Source organism: Melospiza georgiana, chromosome 1 (genome assembly GCF_028018845.1).
Source record: "Melospiza georgiana isolate bMelGeo1 chromosome 1, bMelGeo1.pri, whole genome shotgun sequence".
Classification (NCBI taxonomy): Eukaryota; Metazoa; Chordata; class Aves; order Passeriformes; family Passerellidae; genus Melospiza; species Melospiza georgiana.
This window is the reverse complement of record NC_080430.1, coordinates 10,700,539-10,723,012: the sequence shown is the minus strand read 5'-3', so window position 1 is coordinate 10,723,012 and position 22,474 is coordinate 10,700,539. Positions and strand designations below refer to the sequence as shown.

General features: G+C 40.4%; 1 protein-coding gene across 5 annotated transcripts in view; it reads right to left on the bottom strand.

Moving 5' to 3' along the window:
• Window positions 1-2,843: 2,843 nt before the first annotated feature.
• The window catches only part of ZMYND11 (zinc finger MYND-type containing 11), a 106,183-nt gene continuing 86,552 nt past the window's right edge, over window positions 2,844-22,474 (bottom strand). For all 5 annotated transcript variants that reach the window (XM_058019151.1, XM_058019175.1, XM_058019185.1 and 2 more), the window contains 10 exons: window positions 22,172-22,264; window positions 20,623-20,710; window positions 19,467-19,522; window positions 18,565-18,642; window positions 17,902-18,020; window positions 15,856-16,063; window positions 13,925-13,993; window positions 11,827-12,099; window positions 10,540-10,725; window positions 2,844-5,299 (listed from right to left, as the gene is read on the bottom strand). In XM_058019151.1, coding sequence (XP_057875134.1) covers window positions 5,177-5,299; window positions 10,540-10,725; window positions 11,827-12,099; window positions 13,925-13,993; window positions 15,856-16,063; window positions 17,902-18,020; window positions 18,565-18,642; window positions 19,467-19,522; window positions 20,623-20,710; window positions 22,172-22,264 — 1,293 coding nt within the window. In that variant the 3' untranslated portion in view covers window positions 2,844-5,176. The remainder of the gene's footprint in view (window positions 5,300-10,539; window positions 10,726-11,826; window positions 12,100-13,924; window positions 13,994-15,855; window positions 16,064-17,901; window positions 18,021-18,564; window positions 18,643-19,466; window positions 19,523-20,622; window positions 20,711-22,171; window positions 22,265-22,474) is intronic.

Below are 22,474 nucleotides of genomic sequence, written 5' to 3'. Positions count from 1 at the left end.
AAGCCATTTTTCACCTTGAAGGCTCTGTTACAAGGGACAAAAGCACTTTGCTGTGCTCAGGCATGGTGGGATCATGGCTCAAAGCCGGCCCAGTGCAGAGCTGGCTCCCACAGCTGCCATGGGAGGCAGAGCCAGAATGTGGCAGCAAGTGGGGCCCCAAAGCCACCTACAGTGGCTGTTTGAAAAAGCCACCTTTCCTGTTAATGAACCTAACCTTTCCTGTTAATGAAATAGTTAAAAATGAACGTGCTCTGGCTTTATTAATAAACATTGTTTTCTTCTGCAGAAGTCCTTTTTCAAGCACTAGTAAAGCATTTTGTGTAACCAGATTCACAGTGTCTCCTGATGCAGAGCTGAGTTTATTTTTAGCTCCCTCTCCAGGGTAAATCCTATTTCCATTGAAGCTTCACGCCAGCTTCGTTTGCACTCAGGGAGTTCAGCAACTGCCCGGTGGCTTTGTAAACAAACACATCCCTCTGCCTTTTCGTGTGCACTGCTCTGCCTCTCTTGGCATTTCTTCTGAATAATCTTCAATTATCAGCCCCCTTCCACATACAAATTATCTACAAAGTGGATGCTGTGCTTAATTTCAGCCTCTTCATTGCTGTTTGTCATCACTGAAGGGATGAAACTTCCCTTCTGTGCCTCATTCATTGCTCCAGGGACATGGGGCTGGAGAGGTCCTGGGCAAGCAGGGCCGTGGGGAGCAGGAGAGATAATTCAGAGTTAATTTCCTCTTGATTGTCTTTCTGATTTTACAATTTTGAACCTCTAGTAACCAGCATTTATTTTTCAAAGAGCATTACTCAGTCTCTCATACTGTTAAGGCTTTTGACATCTGGAAATAGGTTTTATTAGGGTAAAATATGGGGTTTGGAAGGTTCAGGATAGTTGGTTTTATTCCTTTTACATTAACTGTAATCATCTCCCACTTAAACTCAACAATATTCTAGTATTCTCACAAATGGATGGACCTTTCTACTTGCAATTGCATTTCCTTAACGTGAAACAACACAAGAAGGGCCTCTCTGGTTTAGATATTCCCCCTAATTTCATTTATGAAAGCATTTGAGAGGCATGTGCACAGATCACAGATGTGCCCACACTCAGGGAGGCTAAAATTGACAGGGTGGCCCCTAGCTACCAGTAACAAATCCCAAACATATTTCACATACTTGGTCATCTAAGATTGTGAGAGGCAAACAAGCCATGAGCTGGGCAGCTCACTCCACCTAAAGGAAGCAGCAGGCAGAAACCACAGCTCCTCCTCATTAAAATAAAGGAATAGCTAGAGTTTAAAAAAATAATAAAAATTAATTAATTAATGACAACAACAACAATAATGATAATAATAGGAGAAGCCAACAATAAAATATTGAAGCCTTTAAGGCTGTTGCTGTAGGACCACTGCCTGCAGTGGTGATGCTGCAGGAACTCAGCAAGCCCCCCCCTCACCCTGAATTTCCTGATGAAAGGAAATTTGCAGAGCTGGGGCAGTGCAAGGATAACTCTGCTGCTCTGCTGTGCCAGCAGGCAGTGACAGGGCCCAGTGTGGGACAGGGATGGAGCAGGGCAGGTCACAGACATTCTGCAGGTGAGAAGATGCCTTGGCATGACCAGGGATCTGTTTGATCACTATCCTGGCCCCACTGGTGTCACCTGAACTGGCAAATGCATGTGGGGAGAGGAGGAGAGGGGAAGGGAGTGGAGGAGCATTTTCCCAGGGGGTTTCTGCCTTTGGAGTGCTGGTGAGCAGTGCTGAGCTTGAAGAGCGACTGCAGTCATCAAAAAGGGAAAATTCCCTGGGATGGGAGCTGAAGGGATCTGCTGCTTATTCCTGATCCTGCTTTGCCAGCTTATTCACTGTTCACTGTTGCCATTAAATTGAGTTTCATCCAGATAAAGGAATAAAATATGACTTGTGTAAGAACAGAACTGTTTGGATAGTGAAACAATAAAAGAGACTTTGAGGGATCCCTTGGGACTTGCAGGTCTTGCCAGGTTTAAATTTCCATAAGGAAATTCTGAATTGCCACACTGAAACCAACTGCAGCCCTGAATTGTGGTAGTGTTCATAGAGTCCCAGGACCAGGGAAGAGATGAGAATGTTGACTCCATGTTTCAGAAGGCTGATTAATTATTTTATGATATGTATATATATTATATTAAAAGTAAATGATGTATTAAAATTATACTAAAAGTATAGAAGAAAGGATTTCATCAGAGGGCTAGCAAGGAAAAGAAGAAGAATGATAACAAAATCCTGAGTCTGAGCCAGCTGACTGTGATTGGCCATTAATTAAAACAACCACATGAGACCAGTCACAGATGCACCTGTTGCATTCCACAGCAGCAGATAATCATTGTTTGCATTTTGTTCCTGAGGCCTCTCAGCTTCTCAGGAGATAAAATCCTAAGGAAAGGATTTTTCATAAAACATGTCTGTGACACTGAATTCCTGGTGGAGTTCCAGGATGACCCACTCTGCCTCAAGCCCTTTCTCTTGGGTGGCTGCAGGAATTTGTCTATGGGCCCTCAGGTCCTCTGGTGAGGGCAAAGCAGGGCTGAGCCCAGCCTGGCTGCTGCCAGCGCAGGACCTGGCTCTAAAACCAGGACTTGGGGTGACTGCCTGGACTGGAAGGATTCACTGCCAGTGCTGAGAGCCACGTTAAATGCTGAAACCCTTCCCTGGCCCTGCAGGCTCCCCTCAGCCAGGACCAAGGCTCCTGGGAGCTCAGGCACAGCCTCCATCCTCCCTCCAATTCTAACAGCAGCCTCATGCCTGCCCACCCCAGGATGTGAGGACAACTGGCCAAAATCAACACAGACACATTCAGTGAGGGGTTTTTTTTAAATACATTTATTAACCAATGTTAACACATTAAATGACTCTATATATTGCTAGTCAGAGCAGCTTACAAAATGCCAGAATGCATCATAAACTGGACAGCCACAATGAATAATTACAATGTGCATAGTGGCTAAGCTCAACACTTTAATATAGCTTTATGATTTGCAGAAAAAAATTAATTTTAAATCATGGTTCCTAAAACAATCAATTGTAATTTTACCTAAAACTTATACAAAACCAGGCCACAATCTTTTTTTTTTTTGTTTTGTTTTTTTTTTTTTTTCTTTAAAACACACAGTTTTCACGCTGTAGTAACTTGGAAATGTGCAACCGTGTCAACAGAGACAAAAAAGCCAAAGTAACACGAATCTTACTTTCATGCAGCTATCAGTTAAATATTACATATTCTGGAATGATTTTACACCAAAAATATTTCCACAATACTTGCTTTCATAGGGGTGGATCGAAGTTTTGGAACTTGTAAAGTAATCGAACAAGATTGAATTTTAGTTGTGAAGTGTTTTACAGTCACAACACAGAGGCGACAAAAGTTAATTACACATTTATCAGGCAATAATGCAGCTGTGGTAATACAAGTTACCATCTACTTACTATTTTTTCCAATCGACTTGCCACTTAATTTCTGCAACATATTGGGCATTATTTGGCAGTATCTAGTCAATTAACGTATATCACCACTGTAAGTAAAAAAGGTCAGAATTTCAGTGGTAGTTCACAGAAGTCTTAGTTATATTTTTGTCTTTACAATGACCCTGACAAATCCTAGAGAAAACTTTTTAAAAGGCTTTCCTCCTGATTCTTCAGCTTCCATCGTTCCATCATGTAATTGCTTTCAATAAATATCAAAGATCTAAATAAATATTTACAAATTATTCCTCTAACTTCTCAAAAAATAGCTGGATGATTAATGGGCATATGACTCAGTCTAAGACCAATCTTTGAAAGAAACTAAAATGTGGAGACACTTTAAAAGAAAAGCTATTTAAGTAAGCTTTACATCTATTTAAAAAATTGTCTCTGAACATGGATGCAATTCATATATCTATATATAAAACAAACAAAAAGAAAATCATTTGTCAACTATCGATCCATTCCTATTGGTAATGCTTCTTAATCCAGACATTCCGCAAAATACAGACTTTTTACAAATCACGGCATCTTTAATACAAGAAAATTAACATGCATTATTCTTCATTCTGAGTACAGTGATGGAGCTCATTATTAGGCAATGACCCATTACTACAAACATAACGGCTTCTGTGAAACTTAAGTGCTTTTTCTCCTTTTATTATCAGTTACAATGGACCAGGTGACACCAGATCAGAGGTGGTCAAATGACATTGAATTGGGGAGGCTGAAGGGGGGAGCAATAAAGTAATTTGTATGCCTCAAAATTACAAGTATGAATAAAGGTAGTTGGGTTTTTTGTTTGTCTGTTGTTTTTTTCTTTTTTTTTTTTTTTTGGTTTTTCTTATTCTTGTTATAAGCACTCATGTTAGAACAAAGACGAAATGTGCAAACTTCAAAATTTAAATATTCATTTTTCTCTAAGATCCAGCTCAGTAAAAGATTACCCCAGTTCCCTGTGATTTTAAACTACAAGATCAAAGCTAATATTTTGTTATAAAAGTTATATATTGAAAAGAAATAATGAAAATAAAACACAGTTGGGAAATATTTAAGAAAAAATATGCAGGACTAGCACCTGCTGTGTCAACCCTGTTCCCTAAATTCAATCATGTACCCACTGGTATAACCAATAGATAATGCCTTTAAACAGTAAAATTAAGCTGAACAAAACCAGCTCAACAAGGTTAAGAAATAAACGTTACATCAAGGTAGTATGCCTCGTTTTTCTGAAACAGTTCTGTACTTCTTACATTCAGAACTAGTTTTTAAATGTTTTTTAAACATGTTAAACTTTTAACTTTTGTTAAACTTGCATCACTTTTTTGTTTTTAGATCTGCTGTTTTTAAAGATTAAAATCTCTGTAAAACCTAAAAATGTCTTAAAATTTGCTGAAAATGCAACAAATCCTCTAGTTTAAAATTATTTGAAGTAACCTGCTCCAACAGATGTTCAATTATTTTGCCAACAAAATTTTGGAGGAGCATTTCTAACAGAAGACTGAAACAACTGTGCAAAATTTCTTCTAAGAAAAGTGTTTAAAGGCTGGTGCAAAATGGGAAGCAAATTCTAAACAATTTTGGCTTTTTTTTGTTTTTTTTTTTTTTGGAAACAAAAACCGCTCTGTCTGAGAATAGCAATCATTGGGGTGGCACTCTAGGGGAGGAGGAGCCCTTTCATCTTTTCCTGCGGCAGGTGCGTTTGTGTTCGGCATGCCAGTGCTCCTGCTGACACTTGATGGAGCAGTAGGAGGTGTTCCAGCAGCAGTGGTACATGGCCTCCTCTTCACAGTTGTAGCACTGGGGAGAGCAAAAGAGATGGGGTTATCCCCCTGGCAGATCCCTCCTCACCAGCGTTCCCCAGCCCTGCACACACCAGCACGTGCACTCTCGGGAGGCTGCAGTTTATTGCAGCCCCGAGACACCTGAAATGTCTCTGGTTCAGCCCACACATTCGAAGAATGAGTCAAAGCTCTTCATTTCTTGGTCTCAGGGTTGTTTATTGTTCCTTATCTATAAAAATTTTTCTCCTGTCCAGCCAAGGTCCATCCAGCAGGACAGTTCCAGGCACTCTGCCTGCCCCTGGGGCGGTGTTATGTCTTTATACTAAAAACTACGTGTACAATGTTTACAATTACTTTCCAATACCTATCACCTATAGGTATTGGAAAGTAATTGTAGTAATAGTGTAATACTGAGCTTCTACTCTAAACCAATCCAAAAGTGCCAACATCACAGCAGAAGATGGAGGTAGAGAAGAAGAAGAAGAAAGGCTGGACACGCCCAAGTCGCTCCATCTTGTCCCCAAAACCCCCATTCTAAAAACCCCAAAATCTACTTTTTCACTTAGTGATAATTTTATTATTACATGACTTAAACTTTTGTGGCTTTCAGGTCTTCATACAAAGCTGTAATTTGCTCCATGGGTCATAATCAAACCCACAGGTGTTCTGGGCTGTGTGCCAGGGTCTCTGAGCCCCCTGGCAGGGGTCCCAGCAACTCTGGACACCCAGAGGGAAGTACTGAGTTCTGACAGTGCACAGCAATGCTGCTCTTATTTATGCTCAGGGCCTCCAAGTATTTTTCACATGTGCTGAGTGAAGCAGCCATCTTCAGCAAATCCACACAATGCTTTCCTATTTTCCAGAGTCTGGATTATTGCTTTTCCAAAAATCATCTCTCACTTAAGAAAACTCATCTCTCAGAATTGTGGAGTGACATTTTTCAGGCACACAGCGCAGGAAGCATCTTTTACCCTATATTTGTGTAACTGCACCCTGATCTATGTCTTAAAAGCTACAATAAATCAACAGGCACTGCTGGCCCCAACAGGCTCTGCACAGTCTTGAAAATCAGTGTTTGAGGTTTCTTTATAAGCCTGACTTGTCCAGAGATTGCTGGGGAAGATCCTTTAGGTCTAGAAAATGTCAAAAGTCACAACAATGGCATCCCAGGAGACAAGAATTATGGGTTTGTTATAACCCATGTGGGGTCAGCCTGTAAGGACACTGCTGTCACTGGGGTTTGCTGACTGGCAGCCAGCACTGCCACCTCCTGAAGGGAAAACCTTGTGCTCCATGAGTGCTACTGAGCAGATCAAAAAAGTGGTTTTTCCTCCAAGTCTTAGATAAACCCAAGGTCATACATAGGTTGGCTACCTGGGCTCTTGCCCTTTGTCCTGCCTGCCAGCACTGCACAAAACTCCTGAAAGAAAGATGCTACACAGCCCATGCTTAATGCAGAATTATTTGGTTCTGGAGAAAGCTGCAGCAAAGATGATTTCTACCTCGGAACACAGAGAACACCCCCAGCCTTCTGATAGCTGGAAATCTACTTGGAAAATAACCCTGTGGCCTCTGGGGAAATAAGAAAGGGAAGGCAACATGCTGGTCAGCACCAAGGGTGGCCATCAAGGAGGCACAGCACCCACACAGTGCCCTGTCTTCAGGCAGGTTTATGCCCCTTAAGGCAGTGCTGCAAAAGCATGAACTGTCATTTTGACAAAACTCCATAAGATAAGGTGGCATTGCTGCTTAAGGGACCATTTATACTTCTGCATCCTGGACAGTCAGCTTCTAATGACCTCAAATTTGTCTTTCTGAATTTGGTCTGCTCAAAATCAGGAGGCATCTTTAGGAATCCAGTCTGAAATGCTCATTGCATGATGGTGAACAAGGGGAGGGATATCACACAGTCTGTGCAGGCTGCTATCAAACCACAAAATAACACACAATTTAATTTTTATGTCCTGTCTAGCTACAGCTTTGCTAATAAAACAGAATTACAAAGGAAACAAACCCAACTGCCTCAAAAGAAAAACCACAACAACCCACACTACTGAAAGACAGATCCAAGAAAGCCAACATTTACATTGGCTAAACTGATAACCATTTATTTATATCAGCAATAAAGGGACTGCCCTAGCTGTGTGAGAAGGGAACCTCTCCATTTTCCTTTCATAATTTAGCTCCTGGGAAGTTTATTTGTAAAAATGTCTGCAAACAAGTGTCCTCTTGAGAGCTGTTTTCCTGGTTTTTCATGTTGCTGGCTGCCCACAGGCCTGTGGGAGCCATCAGGATCATCTGCTGGAAAGGTGCTGGGAGCAGCTGTGGCTCTCCATTATGTACAGCATGGGCCTCAGCCCAGAGAGCAAATTCACATCTGCTGGCTTGGAGAGATCAAAAAATGCTACGACAGGAGAGGACAACTGATCTGTGGGTCCTGCACTTCCCTTTACATATGCTGGCCATAAGTGTGGGATGTAAATCTCCACTTACAAAAGGAAAATAATGTCATCTGTGCTGGTACCAGCACATGTGGCACTGGAGGCAAAATGCCAGCTGGCCTCAGGCCTCCTCTTCTCTTTGTATTTTCCTCTTTCCTTTGTATTTTCCTCTTTCTAAATGTTATCAATCACTTGGGGTTTTGTTTCAGAGAGTACACATTACAGACAATGCTCATTGACTTAAAGCCCACCTGTTGCAAGTTAAAATAAATATATGTGTAAATAGATTTGAAAGAAAAAAAGTTGAAAACTGTCTATGAAATGACCTATGCACCAATTTAAATGAGTCTTATATAAAAATAAAATAATTTGGAGAAACTAAAATAGAAACATTGTCAAGACCAGCACTGCAGCCTGAACCCTAGAGGCCACGGAGGTGCATAATCTCATTATTGTTACTGCTGCCTTTACACTTCTTCCTTTTCTTTGCTATTTACTTGAGATATCTGCATTAAACCCAAATTTTCTGAAGGTATAAAAATGAAATTGGGCTAAGTCAATTGTGACCAGCTAGAGAAAGAGGAACTGTTATTTTTTAACTGTGCATTAGTCTTCTCAGGGCTGGAAGCACATCTCATGTCCTGTACACTACCAGCAAAATGATCCCTTTATCCCAGCTGGACTTGTTTTTTAGGTATGAGAAAAAGACAAATACAGTGTGAATAATAGCAGCTGTATTCCCAAGCACAGACATCAGCATTACACAAAACCAGAGGTCTCTACTCCTAATTAAAAAGCAAAGCCAGCAAAACTCATTTAGTATGTGTGTTAATTACATGAGATTTTGGTAAGGAGGTATCATTATAATAGCAGCACACAAGTGCAGCACTACACACCAGGGACTGTCATTAGTAGCACTGAAGGAAGAATCACTGGGGAGTTGTGTAATTGGACCAAGTCCAGCTGCCTGGGGCTGTGTGTTGGCAGGCAGATCCATCAGCCTGAATGCAGAGGTGTTTATCCTGACCCTCCCTCTCCTGCCACATGCAAACCAGCTGCCTGCATGATGCCTTCATTTAGGTTGGTGATTGACAGATAGTCTGAGGCCACAGAAATAGGCAAGATTGTCAAATACTCTTCCTATCTTTTGATTGTTTTGCTCAGTAATGAAGCTTTATGTCCTCATTAATAAATTCAGTGATGTGGTACCAGGGCATTTTTTGATTAGTCTGAAGGATATAGTAAAGGCACATTGGAGCAGATAACTCCAGTCAGTCTCTCTTGAAAATTCTACCTTCAAAACTACCAAAAAGCAGCTAAAGCCAAGAGTCCAGCCTCACAATGATGTTATTGTGCCCCAGTTAGTGCATGTCAGCTGAGTGGTGACAGTGGTTCACATTGTGCTCTTCACTCCTGACAGAACAGAGGTAATTTGACATATTCTATAGTGGGCAAAGGCAGTTCCATTTCCCTCTCCAGTGCCACAGGTGAGCACACAGGCCCCAGCAGCTGGTGACACACTGAGCACAGAAACTCCATCAAGGCAGTCAAAAATAACTTCTCTGGTCTGCAGAGACAGGTAGGGAGGAAATCTCTTATTGACAGACCCAAGCACTGCACCATCATAACACCCACAGTAAAACCTCTGTGATGAACAGAAATGAAGACTGCAGGAACTGGGGCATTTGAAGTAATTATTCTCTTTCCAAAAACCAAACTCATATCTGTGATAGTCAGTGATTGACTGTCTTGCCTGAGTATTTTTTCCACTCCTCTCCAGAGCAGAGTTTTCCCTGCAGGGCCCATTGTTTCATGTAAGCACGGGGACTAATGAGGCTGAGCAGCAGCAAAACAGCCCCTTAGAGCAGAGGGCAAATGGGGCTGCAGGGGGTGGCAGGACTGGCTGTCTCTTGGCTGGTGCCATCTCCTGGAGGCTCCTGCTCCTCTCCAGCCCCACCAGTGCTACAGTCCTGTGCCCACACCCCTGTGTGTTACAGACAACTGTCACAGTGCTGTAGGACTTCCTCAGTGATGGCTTTTGCTCCCCTGTTCTGTGAAAATTAACAAAGGAATAGCAGACTTTGTGTGTGTGCCAGGTCCCAGCTCCTGGGCAGAGCAGTTTCCACCTGTACTCTGCTCCTGGCAAGCAGCACAGTTTATGGTTCTTGCAGTGTTTGGCTAGGTGCTGTACAGCCATGTGTGAGGAACACTCCAGCCACAATCCAAATAAAACCAGGGGGAAGTTTGTTGTGTGTAGCAGAACAGTAAGTTAGATGTCTATTTTCACTTTTCCAGAGGGCACACCAACGTGGTTTTTGTAGCTGGTGCTGCAGAGTTGCACTTAAGGACCAAACAAGAGAGGAATACATTTCAGAATGCGTGTCTTAGAAAAAGCAAGGAGAGGAAAAGGCCAAAAGGATATCACTAACAGCCTTATTAGCAGGGGAATCTAAATTGATGCAGCCAGATATTGTACCCTCTGAGGTCTCAAGATCAAAGAAGTGTGAACATAATGCAAAGCATGTCTTATACAGAGTAAAACAGCATTTAGAAAAAATATTTTGGATACTAAGATCTGATTGGACTTGAGAGGATGTTGCTGTTAGCACTAACAAATTAAGATGGAAAGTAATCAAAATGCCAAGTTGAAATTTGGAGAAGATTTGAAACAGTTATATGAAGGAGAAAGCCTTAATGCTGAAAGAGCAGTGAAAGAGCAGTGCAGTAAAAAGCAAGGAAGAAATCCCCTTCAACTCCTGCAGAATGCATTTTACATTTCCACTTAACTCTCTTGTGATACATTTTTGACACTTACCCACTGCTTCTTCTTGGTCTGGGAAATCAGTTGCTTGTGCTGACCTGCTAGCTTCTTAATTTCTTCTAGAAACTCTTCTTTGCACTTCTCCTTTACCTGCTTACACTTTCTGTCCATCTCTCCTTGTGCGTTGGCCACAGCTTTGTTCACAGCCTGCCTTTTCTCCTCCTCCATCTCCGTGCGCAGCTGCCAAACACAGACAGCAAAACAATCAAGGGACAGCTCCTGGAGTTAAAAGTGTCTTACTTAAACCTCTGCTCTTTAAATCTCTGTTACTGATGCAGGTGGGGGTCACCTAATTTGAGATTTCTCCTATTTAGGAAATAAAAATTTGCTCAATTAGAGATATAACAAAAACAGATTTAATAAAAATAAAAATGTCACTGTATTTCTCCTCTGCTAGGCATCTGTAATAACAGCTAAATAAGTTCTATGCATATTTGCTGAATCAGTTTATAAATTTGATCAATCAGTTTATAAATTTATTAATTTCTCTTTAAAAATATTTTGTTTTCTCCAAATCTACAACTGCATATAAATCTACAGCAAATGCACAATGGAAAATACAAAATAGAACATCCCTGAGTTCATTAAGAGGTATTTATTTATTTTAGTGTTCATTGTCAGTGAGGCTCCTCTGCCCTTGCTCAGGTATATAAACATTTGATGTCTTAATCCTACAGGATTAACACTTGAACTCCCTAAGTTCATTTCACAGTCCTTCATCCAGAAGGAAATTCATCTTATCTTAAGACAGGTACTTAAGAGAGGTCAGACAAATCATCCTCCAAATTGCCCTGCTCTCTCTAGCCAAAGGTGACCAGGTCAAGCTTAGACATTGAATTTTAAACAGGTTATTATTAGATAAGAAAATTCAAACAAATTTCAGTGACCCTATTTGATCTTTAGGTCAGAAGATGGGCAAAAGAAGAATTATTTACGATTAGCAGTTAAACAATGACATTGTTTAGAATCACACAACAATGGAGAGAAAGGCTTTGGAAACAGATACTCATGAATGAATGAAACAATTAGTTTTAGTTTTGGATCACAAACTGATTTCACTGGACAAAAATCAAAAAAGCCAAGAGTTTGCTGTTTACAGTACGTTTGTTGGTATAGAAATGGTCTAAAAAAACAGTAATGGAGACTATTTTTATGTGGTCTCTTTGGAAAACATTTTTTATTCGTTTTGGTAAAATAGGTTGTTACAAAAATAGAAAGAAGAAGAAATCCCCAAAATCTCCTCTCCTCAGCCCAGGGCAGGTGGTGTTCAACAAGTGTTACCTTTTCCACTGCCTCTCGCACGACTCTCTCAGTTTCTCTTTTGTGATCAGCTTTCATCCTGTCCTTGAAATCATTAAAGATTTTGGTGTATTTGTCATGGCACATGTTCTGACACACTCCATCATTACTGGTCTGGATGCTCCGATGCACCATTTTTGGAGAAGAGGCACTTAACTTCTTGGTCTGAGTTGAGACTGAAACTTTTTCAATGGGCTGAGGCATTGTGGGAATTTCCTGGCTTGAACTTACTGCTTCAGTTTCAGGTTCTGGCTCCTGCAGAGAAAGAACAAACTTGTAAATCAGATATCCACATAGAACAAGTCAACCTGTTCCCTTTTCAGGTCCCCCTGAAGAAAAAATGTTATGTGAGTAATATCAGTGTAATTAATATGAAAGATGTCTGCTGAAAACCTGTAGTGCTAATGGGATGTGGGATCCCTGTGGAAAACCAACTTGAGAGTGGGCAGGCTCTTGGGTCAGGCTTTTCTGACTTCAGCCAGCCTCACCTCCCCAAAAGTATGAAAAAACTCAGAGGCTGTGCTGACTCCTTGGGATTGCTAGAGGTTTGCTAGAGATATTTTTCCCCCACAGTATTCTGCCTAAAGAGACTGTAGTTGCATGGCCAAGGCTCCTGGATTGTTTTGGCAAACTCTGGGCTTACTCTGACCCAACAGGCTGCCCTGGAGTCTGTGATATTCCACTGACTCCACAGAAGTGCTGCAAAGATTGATCAGAACTTCAAAGGTCCTTTGAAGATGAAAGGCTAATGAGAGCCTACGTCTTGCTTCCAATAATATGGAACGAGACTTGATGACCACAGAGGCTCTGTATAATTACACAATTATCAAGAAAGAAGTCCCTGTTACTGTAGTGTACTGTGCTGAATTCAGCTGCCTGTGTTATTACAATGTAACACCAATGGCTCTTGCTCTTTAGAACAGATTGGCGTTATACTCCTGGAAATGTTTATTGCTATTTGAGGTGTCTGAAGACATAAACAATTTTTTTAAAATTAAAGTTAGATCTTTTACTGCTCATTTAGCAGTGTAGAGACAAAGCCTTGCTCAGGACTGGACTTAGTGCCTGTCTGTGTGATGAAGCATTGCTCACAACATTCAAAAGGCTGACTGTGTATTCCCTTTTGCAATCAATTACTCTCTGAGAGGTCACTGATTGACTTCTGGATCACTGATCAGAGCTAAGAAGGCAAATGTTAAGACATAAATATATGAAGCAAATTACAGCATTTGCTTGACAGAAAACACAGTAAGAAAGGAAGATTACAGGAGGATGTCTTGCCAATCTTGCACTCAAACCAAGTTTGTGCCCCAGGGAGCAGAGAGCGTGTCACTGTCCCCATCCATGAGGCTGCCTCCTGCAGGATCAGGTACAATAGGGAGGCAGGGAATGAGGAGCGTCCTTGTCCCTGTTCCAGCCACCACAGAGAGCTCTGCTCTACAGAGAGCTCTGCTCTACAGAGAGCTCTGCTGCTCCAGCCCCTCTGTAGCTCTGCTGCTCCAGTCCCCGCAGCCTCCTCTGCAAGGGCATCCCGAGCCCTCTGGCAGGGAACACACACATATGTGCAAATGTTTCTCAGCGTTCCTCTCAGCTGGAAGGAGGCCAGGAAAGAGTCCTTGGCGGCTCGGGAAGAGATTTACGGCTCTCTCTGTAAGTGCCCCCTCGTGTACACGAGCAATAGCGCAGCCCTCGGCTCCCTGATCCCGCAAGCGGGACACACAGGGAAGCCCTGCAGACAAAGTGGGTAAGGTGGCTCATAAACTTAATAGTCCTGATTGCACTTCTAATTTTTGCTGTTTATGGGCTTGCTGATATCCTGAATTAGTTATTAAAAAAGAAATGTTGTAAGCTGGCTTGCTTTGTTCACGATACAGAATATTCCAATGATGACACACATTGCTTGCATGTGGGAGGCACAGTTAAACTTGTTAGCAGGGAGTACCAAGCTGTGGGGCTGGAACTTCCAAGGCTATTACTGTAACATCACTAAAAGGTGACTGAAATTGAAGGAGTGCCTATTAAAATTTCAGACTTTTTGTACTTTTCTATCTCTACAAACACAGTAATTGAGGTTACTCACTTCTTTCTTGAGTTCCATACTCTGGTTACGTCGTCCTTTCTTTGCTCGTGGTTCCTGAGTAACCTTCAGCTATGAAAATTAAGAAAAGCATGTTGAATCAACCCAAAAACCAGTAAATGTAAGTGGCTTTCATTGTAACATGACTGATATGCCTTTTATTTGTGATTATTTGCAATTATTTAGGGTATCAAATAGAAATGTTAATGAAATGTTCTTAAATGAGAAGTGCACACAATAAACTTCCTACATTATCACTGATGACTATGACTGCAGGAAGGAACAAAATTAAAGAACAAGTTCTACCATTCAACATGCACTTGGCTAAACTATTCTTAATAATTCCTTTCTTCATTGCACACACAAGCTCAAACACTTTTCTGAGATATTCTGATATCAGTGACCCATACTTAGAAATCAGATCTTTTTGGATGCCAGAAAACAGCAGTGATTATAAAGAGAATATAAGTATGTAAATTTGGTAAGATCACCTAGACTGGATTATTACTGGAGGAGTATGGAACTTTATGCTTTAGAATAAAAGTCAGTCTCACAGTAGAAACAAGGATGAGAGCTAAGTGGATGGTAATTATCTTACAGTGCTTGTAGAGAAGTTCTTATGCCTGCTTTTGAAGCATGGCTAGCACTACCTAGTCTTAGTAACAGGATATTGCAGACTACAGCAGAACAGTGAGTTTGATGGCTACTCCTGTGTTTCTGTTTTTCTGGGAAACCAGTAAAACAGGTATAAGCGTTAGCCAAGTCAAGGAAGAATAGTTGGCATTGAAGAGAAAATATGTAAATGTACACTTCAGACCCTGTGACTGACACTTCTGAAAAAAAAGGGAAAATACCAGTTCTTTTATTTGTGACTATTTTCCTGTTTTACCACAGGCTGTTGTATGATCGCACACACAAATTTAAATAAAGGGGCTACAAAGGGTTAGCTAAGCAGACCAGGCTAAAAAATCCTAAACCAACATTGCTAAGGAACAACCTTCCACCACAACATAGACTTTCATAAACTTTTTAGTTCCAGACTGGGTGATAGACCTGTTTGACAAAAGGACAAAGGAAGAGGGTAAAAATACACTGATTTTTTTATTTAAATACAGACTTAGAGAAAGGATAGGGGTTTTAAATGAGGAAAGATGTTGCCAGGGAAAGGGCTGCCAAAAATACAGAGAAGCATCCTTCAAACTATGAAAATCTTACTGCCAAGTCACTAGTAGTGAATATATAACACTCTCTTGAACAATGAATGATTAGTAAAGATCAGCTATGATAAGGGAATTTTCATGTGGAAATGCAAAGTTTTGGATCTTGGCCATTTGTGCTCTTTGTTAAAACAACATGATTTTTCTTGTTTTGCAGAATTATTTTTAATGACTTTAATCAGTTTCTGGTCACGTGGTCCTCAAGTGCAACGTTTGCACCTAACTTCAGTTGGACCTGCTGAAAATGTCATGGCTGGTGTAACTTGTGGATCTGAAGGCAGAATAGAGCTCAAAGTGAACATACTCCAGCTGTGAAAAGGCTGAGCAGCCACAGGGCTGTCCCTTGACAGAGCTCCAAGAAGGCACTGTTGCAGTCCATCTGATATCTGTGACATTTAACTCGAGCATTCCTGTTTAACTTTAGAAATCTTGATCTGTCTCATCAAGGTGCTGTACATGACAAACACTTTGAAACTTCACAAAGGTCATTCAAGAAACTGAGGAAAGAAGGAAAATCTAAATTCTTGCTATTACTGATAGCAAGATAGGGATAATAAGGGGGAACAAGTGATAGGGAGAATAAATCTTTAAACCCTCTTGTCCTCACAAACCTGCAGACAGAGCACAAGGCTAATTAACAGCACATTAATCAAAACGACACTGACTTTGTACTCTTTAATGAATTTCCCCAATTGCTAATATTGCAGCAGCACTCACTTGCTCGTTGCTAGTGGAAGAGATGCTGGACTCTGCCTCCTCTTCCCCTTTGTCCTCATTCTTTGATTTCCAGAATCTTCCCTCGCGGAGGAAGCGCTGGTGCAGCTCCAGCTCATCACAGGCCTTCTTCCAGCCCATGCTGCGCTTCACGTGCAGCCGGTGGATGTTCACTGTGATGTCTTGAATGTTTTCAGAGGGGATCCAGGCCCTTGTGAATACACAGAACACACAGTTCAGAGACATGAAAACCAGGTGAAGGATCTCAACCTGAGAAACTGACTTCAAAAGCAGTTTTTCACAATGGTCGACACCACGATTTCACTGACAATTCCTTTTTGATTTTTTTTTTAAACTCAACACATTTGAAAAAATGGACTGCATGCTGTTGGACATTTTTGTTATTATAAATACTTGTTAGCTATTGGTGCTATGGCTTAAAGTCTCTCTCATTTTTGATGAGCCACAAACCTTCCCCAGCACCATCTCTTACATGTTCTCTTGTTAAATGCCCTGACTCAGACACAGAAACATTTTTTTACTGGAGGTTCATATGCTAATCCAATTTAGCTCGACCTCTTTCCTAAAATTGTCAGGGAATGTACTAACTCCTCACCTTGAATAGAAACATTTTGTGTCCTGGGCCCCTGTTTATCAGGACTGAACTTCCATGGGGACTCTCATGCTTATTTGGACTGAATTCATGCCAGTGACATGGTTCCAAAGTTACTCTGTCGACTTAAATGTGTTCAGAGAATCCTCAGAGAGTAAGATAGGCAGGTCTTGACATTCTGAGAGGTTATACCAACCACCAGGCAACATTGGACACTGGATATAGAGTCACTGCTATGCACATCTGCCTAACAGATTAAATACTCAACAAATAACATGTTTGTGAAAAGATTCTTGATTCTTGCAGTATAAATTTAATTTGAGTAAAGACAAAAAACAATGCCAATTTACACTAACCAGAAGTTGGGCCTTTTATCCACGCCCAGCACAGCAAGTAAGCAATGGCACTGCAGTTAAACATCCTTTGCCTTTTGTACCAGCACTCATTTAAGAAGTGGCAAGCACCTCATCCCACAGGTGCCAGGTTACTTTATTAAGTAATTTTAAACTGTTCAAACTTAAAGCCAAAGACAACTAATGAAATAAACTGTATTCATTAACAGATTCAAGGTAAAAGCATTCTGTAACTGAGGCACCAGTTAAGATCCTTTACTTACTTTATAACATTAGAAAGTCTTGGCAGAAAGTGACAGATGTTATATACTGTGCAAGTTACATGAAAGCAATTTAAATAAACAGTTACTAAAACACTGTAACTGAATTGTCTAGGTCCTTTTGGGATGCACCAAAATATATCATCTCCCAAAAACCATGAATTACTTTAGAAATGTCTCTTCTCCTCACATTACAGGCATATAAATAAAACAGTAAAATAATCCAAACCAGTACATCCACTGTCACACAGCTACAAACTTCCCAAATGCTGAACAACCAGCTGGAGAGAGAACCAAAAGCTGATCTCTAAGAGACAAGTTTCCAGTGTACATAGGGATTCTCTGAAATTGCAAACTGGCTCCCAGCAGGAGGCCTGTCAATGTTCTAGCAGTGAGACACAAACATTTGTGATATATATCATGGTACCAAACCACAAAATTGTAGTGCCTCAGCTCAAAAGAGAAATTGCCTGAAGTCAATAGTGCTGGTAGAAGGAGCACATTTCTGTCCCATCTCCACCTTGGCCTGGATCAGGAGACTGCTATACATTTGAAGAAACAGCTTAAGTTCACTTACTGTCTTTAATTAAAATGGCATTAAAGAACATCCTTCTGGCAACTGTGGAAAGAGAACCTCTGAGCCACTGAATTTGGACACTTCAGATGTGTTAGACTGAAATTTAGGTTTTCTGAAACAATTATGGCAAAGTATTCAATATTTCTAATACTGGCAACAAGCTGAGCCAGGATTTACAACATGACAGATGAGATAAATTCTTTTAATATTGTTTGTAAAAAGCAGCACATGGAATTAATAAATTACCTTTGGTGGTGATGGCCAAAAAAGCGAACATCAACTTGATTGTCCTCTTTCTGCATGACTTTGGCTGGCCAAAACCCAAAGCCTTTCATTTTGGCCCAAACCAACTCATGATTAGGTATCTAGAAAAAGAAGTTGGATTTATTAGTGGATATGAAATATATTGCTATCTCCCACAAATATTCTGCTGTAACACTATGCAAGTACCTTAAGAGCATGGTTACTGTTTGTGTCTAGTGCTATTTTCACTTTTATCTTCTTACATTTCCTTGTTAGATAGATTGCTTGGATCAACTTAAAAAAACCCCCTAAAACTGCAAAGTCTGAAAAGGGTATAACTGTCTATTGAAAACAGAGATCCTAAGTAGCCTAAAAATTAACTTGTCTTTCTAGCTTCATTCAGGAGCAGAGTTTTAGTTCTGTAAGCTCCTTATTTTCTTGTGAAACTGTTGTAACTGGCTGATACCCAAGGTTTATAACCTATATTGTTACAGCTTTGAACTTCAATCAACACTTCACTTGTGTAAAATATCCAGGCTTACAGAGTCTTAACCATGCTTTTGAAACCAGCCCTGTGAAATGGAATATTCAATGCATTAATGACACCAAAACTGCAGGCTTTCATACAGAAAAGCAAACAAATAAAAATCTGTGTCAGCAACATACACAAGGATAGCAGAACCAATTGTCAGGTCGTGCATTTGACAAATAGAAACAGTTCTTGCAAAGCTGCAGTTCATCCAGCTGAAAAACAAACAAGAAAAAAGATAAATAAGCAAAAAAAAAAATCTTATTTATGTGATTTCAGTAGCATCCCTCTCCCTTAAGTAGTACAATTTTTTAGCCCTGCTTGCTAATTTGGTGGAGTTACCTCTGTCCATGCAAACTAAAGGTGTGAAACTGAGGTGGGCTGTGAGAGGCTGAAAGACAACCTGAAGAAACATTATTCATGTTTCAGAAAAGCCAGGCAGAGGGAGAAGACTCACTGACATATTAATGATCTATTATAGATGAAATGCAAAGAACAGTTCTTAAAATTCATCAAATATTTAAAGTACATTGTGAAAGAAGTAATTCAACTGTACAAAAGGAGAAAGTGTGCCAGCTCCTGTGTTGTATTTTTGGTCTCCCCTGAATATGGAGAATGATGACAATTTTTTTTAAATGACAATTAGAGAATTTAGTAGGAATCTCACCTCAGATTCAATTTATATTAGTAAGTACAATTATTTAAAGTCCAAGATTCAATTTATATTAGTAAGTTCAATTATTTCTAGTCCAAATCTGTATTGCTCAATTTTTTTCAAAACTAAAATTTGAACACCAGTTTTTTTTTTAATTATCACCTAGTTGCAAAAAAAAACCCAACCCAAAAAACCAACAAAACCCAACCTACAGCAAAAACCTAAAGAAAAAGTAAAAGGAATTTTGAATCAGTTGCTAGACTGTCTGGAAGAAATTTATAATTCAATTTCACATGCTTTTTAATTTGTAATATGAAGAATAATTAGATTTTGAAATGAAAATGAAGTTTCTTGGTTACATCTTGGTTACTTGGTAGTACTTACTTCATGGCAGGTGTCTTTGTAAAGCATCCTTGCTATATCAGCTTGTTCACTGTCCGCTGTAAATTAAAAATAGTTGGTATAAACAATCACAGTATGATCACAGTGCTCACAAAGATTTGCAGCTGTGACATTCATGCTATAATTGTCATTCTTAAGAAGAAAAAATATAATTTAATCACTTGGACAGCCCTTCCATTTAAATTTTTCTAACAATCAGTTCAATATTTGTTTTCTGTGTCATATTTATGTGCCACAATACTGCTTTCACACTGAACAATGCAAGTACACATCTGAGGAGGAGCAGCAGCAGGGAGACACAGTTGCTCTTAATATGGGTTCAGTTCCTTTCTCTGCTTGTGTCTGAATGGCACACTGCAGTTATCCTAAAACATCTCCTCTCTGCCCCGTGCCCTGAGTGATGCTTCACAGTCTGTTCATCACTGAGTCTGCCTTTACACCCCTGTACTCCTCTCCTGGCATATTCACATCTCTCCCCACCAGCCACACTGTGAATCACCTGAGGCTGCATTCCCTGGTGCCGCCTTCCTCCCAGTGCCCCTGATGGGGCAACCACACCCTTCCTGAGATGGTGGCTCTGAAAACAGGAGCTGGCTACAGCTTCTGGACATGGTGGTGGGGATTTTTGACTTCCAATCAGTCACTCATTACCTTCCCAGTGCCTGGCAGCTTCTCTGATGGCTGTACCTCCACACTGCACCAGCAGCACACTCCTGGTGTGGATGTAGCTGCTTTTGCTGTCACAATATGGCAGATATTGCCCAAAAGTAAAAGAAATATGTCCATAGTATATGTTTCTGCTGACACAACACAGAAAACCCTACCCTACCCTAGAAAAACATACATATATTGGCAAAAATCTGCAGTATAGACTGACTTAGGACTTTGCTGAAGAAGAAGCAGGATGGAAAGAGTGCAATTCTCACTAAGAGGTTTATTCAGGGAGGATGAAAATAGTTTCTGTAGTAGGTGGGCCAGAAAAGACTCTAAAAAGTTCTTATGCACTTTGATTTTTAAGGGCTTTCAAATTACCTCATTCACACTTAAGACTACTTAACACCAAATTCATCCTGGACTTGTGAGTTTCCTACAAATAAAGACATATCAAACAAGGCAAGCAGTAAATGTAGTATTTTACCTCCATAGAAAATCACTGTGTTGTGTAGAAGCAGCTGAGCATCTGCTTTGAACTCCTCATAACTCCTGTACTTTCCTTCATTTACTTTCTACACAAAAGAGAACACAAGGCTGTGAGAAAACTCTTCAAAGTGCTCTACCTGCTTTATGCAGAGGAGCTTTCACAGGAATCTGCATTATGCAACACAGATCAGACACTGCTTTTCCTGCATACAAAAGGGATACTTACAACTCTTTGACATGGTTTGTTAGTACCTGAGCTTTGGCTGCCCTTTATGCAATGCCCAGAAGTAAAATAGATCCTTTAATACTTGACCAAGTTTAAAAAATATTTTCTTGGTTGAAACAAGGTGAAGCTGCAGGAGCTGCAGCATAAGGTGTGGCCCAGAACATTTGTTCAAACTGAAATGTGTTCCCTGAGGTGAACATTTTGTACCCTAAAATATCAGCTAGTTTCAAATCAATGTTGACTGCCTTTCAGGACTGAGCTTCCAGGATCTTCATTTGACAGTCTGTGTTATCTGATGAAAGTTGATTGTCCCAGTCTTCCAAACTCATAAAAAATGCCTACATGGAGCCATGCAATTCATTTTCTTAGTATGGCTTTGTCCAATAGGGAATAAAGTGTTTTCAGCTGGGTTCTCTCAAGAACATCTATGACAATTCCAATCATCAAACAAAACATCAGCTTGTAGAATGCTGTCAGAGCCAAAAGACCTTCTATGGAAGCAGGAGAAGTTGACAGAGGGAAAGGAAGACCTGGCCTATTTTCAGGCTCAACCAGTGTTGCCAGCACTTCTAGAAAGCAGCAGTGCTGGTCTCCAAAACTGTCAGTGAAGCTATTGTTTATTTGTGCATTTTAATTATAAAACAAAGGCTCTTCACATCTGTGCTTGCAAAGGGCAAGATATACCACAGCACTGCCTACAATCCAGTTGCAGGAATGAGTAAAGATGAATATGCTGTTTATTATGGTCATGTGCAGTTGATTTATATGAGTCATGATCAGACCTTTGGCTCAGAAAATAGGGACAATATTTTTATTAGTACTTTATTTTTGGAACAATTAATGCAAAACAGATGTTTTGGGTGAGTCTGGTTTTTCATGATCAACAAAGTGATTGGTTCTCTATGAATCATTCAGATGTTTATAAAGCTGACACCCACACAAGGGCATAGTGACTGAAATCAGAATGTGGCCAGAAACATTGGGCCAGAGAAGCACACACAGGCACTTGAGTCAATACTCATTGATTTAGCTAAACAGTAATTTCTCTGAAGATTTTAGCTACCTGAAGATGCTAGTGTAACCTTAGTACAAAAGGAATTGAGGATACCCTGTGTCTGGAAACTAGGAACCACTGAAAATGGTTTTACTCAATTACCTATTTATGAGGAAAAGTTTGACATGTTAAGCTTCCATACCTAATGCTGGATACAATACTGAAATACTGATCACAAAGAGAATTAAACAGGATTAGGACTTTTCAAATTTTCACTATAAAAAGACACCAAAACCAGTGTGGAAGTTGGAAAGCAAGTGACTCTACCTCCTGTATAGTAGGAACATCAACAGCTGAGTGCACCAGCCTTCGATACATTGGGTGTTTGTTGTCCTTCCCTTTCTTGTTTAGATCTATAGCCTGAAATGACCATGAGACAGCGTTTGTTATTGCATTGAGAATCTGCTGAAAACACATTAAAAGGGATTAGAAAATGCAATAGTTTGGAATATTTCAGGTGAGTACTACACAAGGGCAACTGGGGATCCACAACCCATGAGATTGGGTTTGTCTCACACCTGAAAATTCCATGTCAGAGGAGCCACAGGCCCATGGCATAACCTGGTGAGA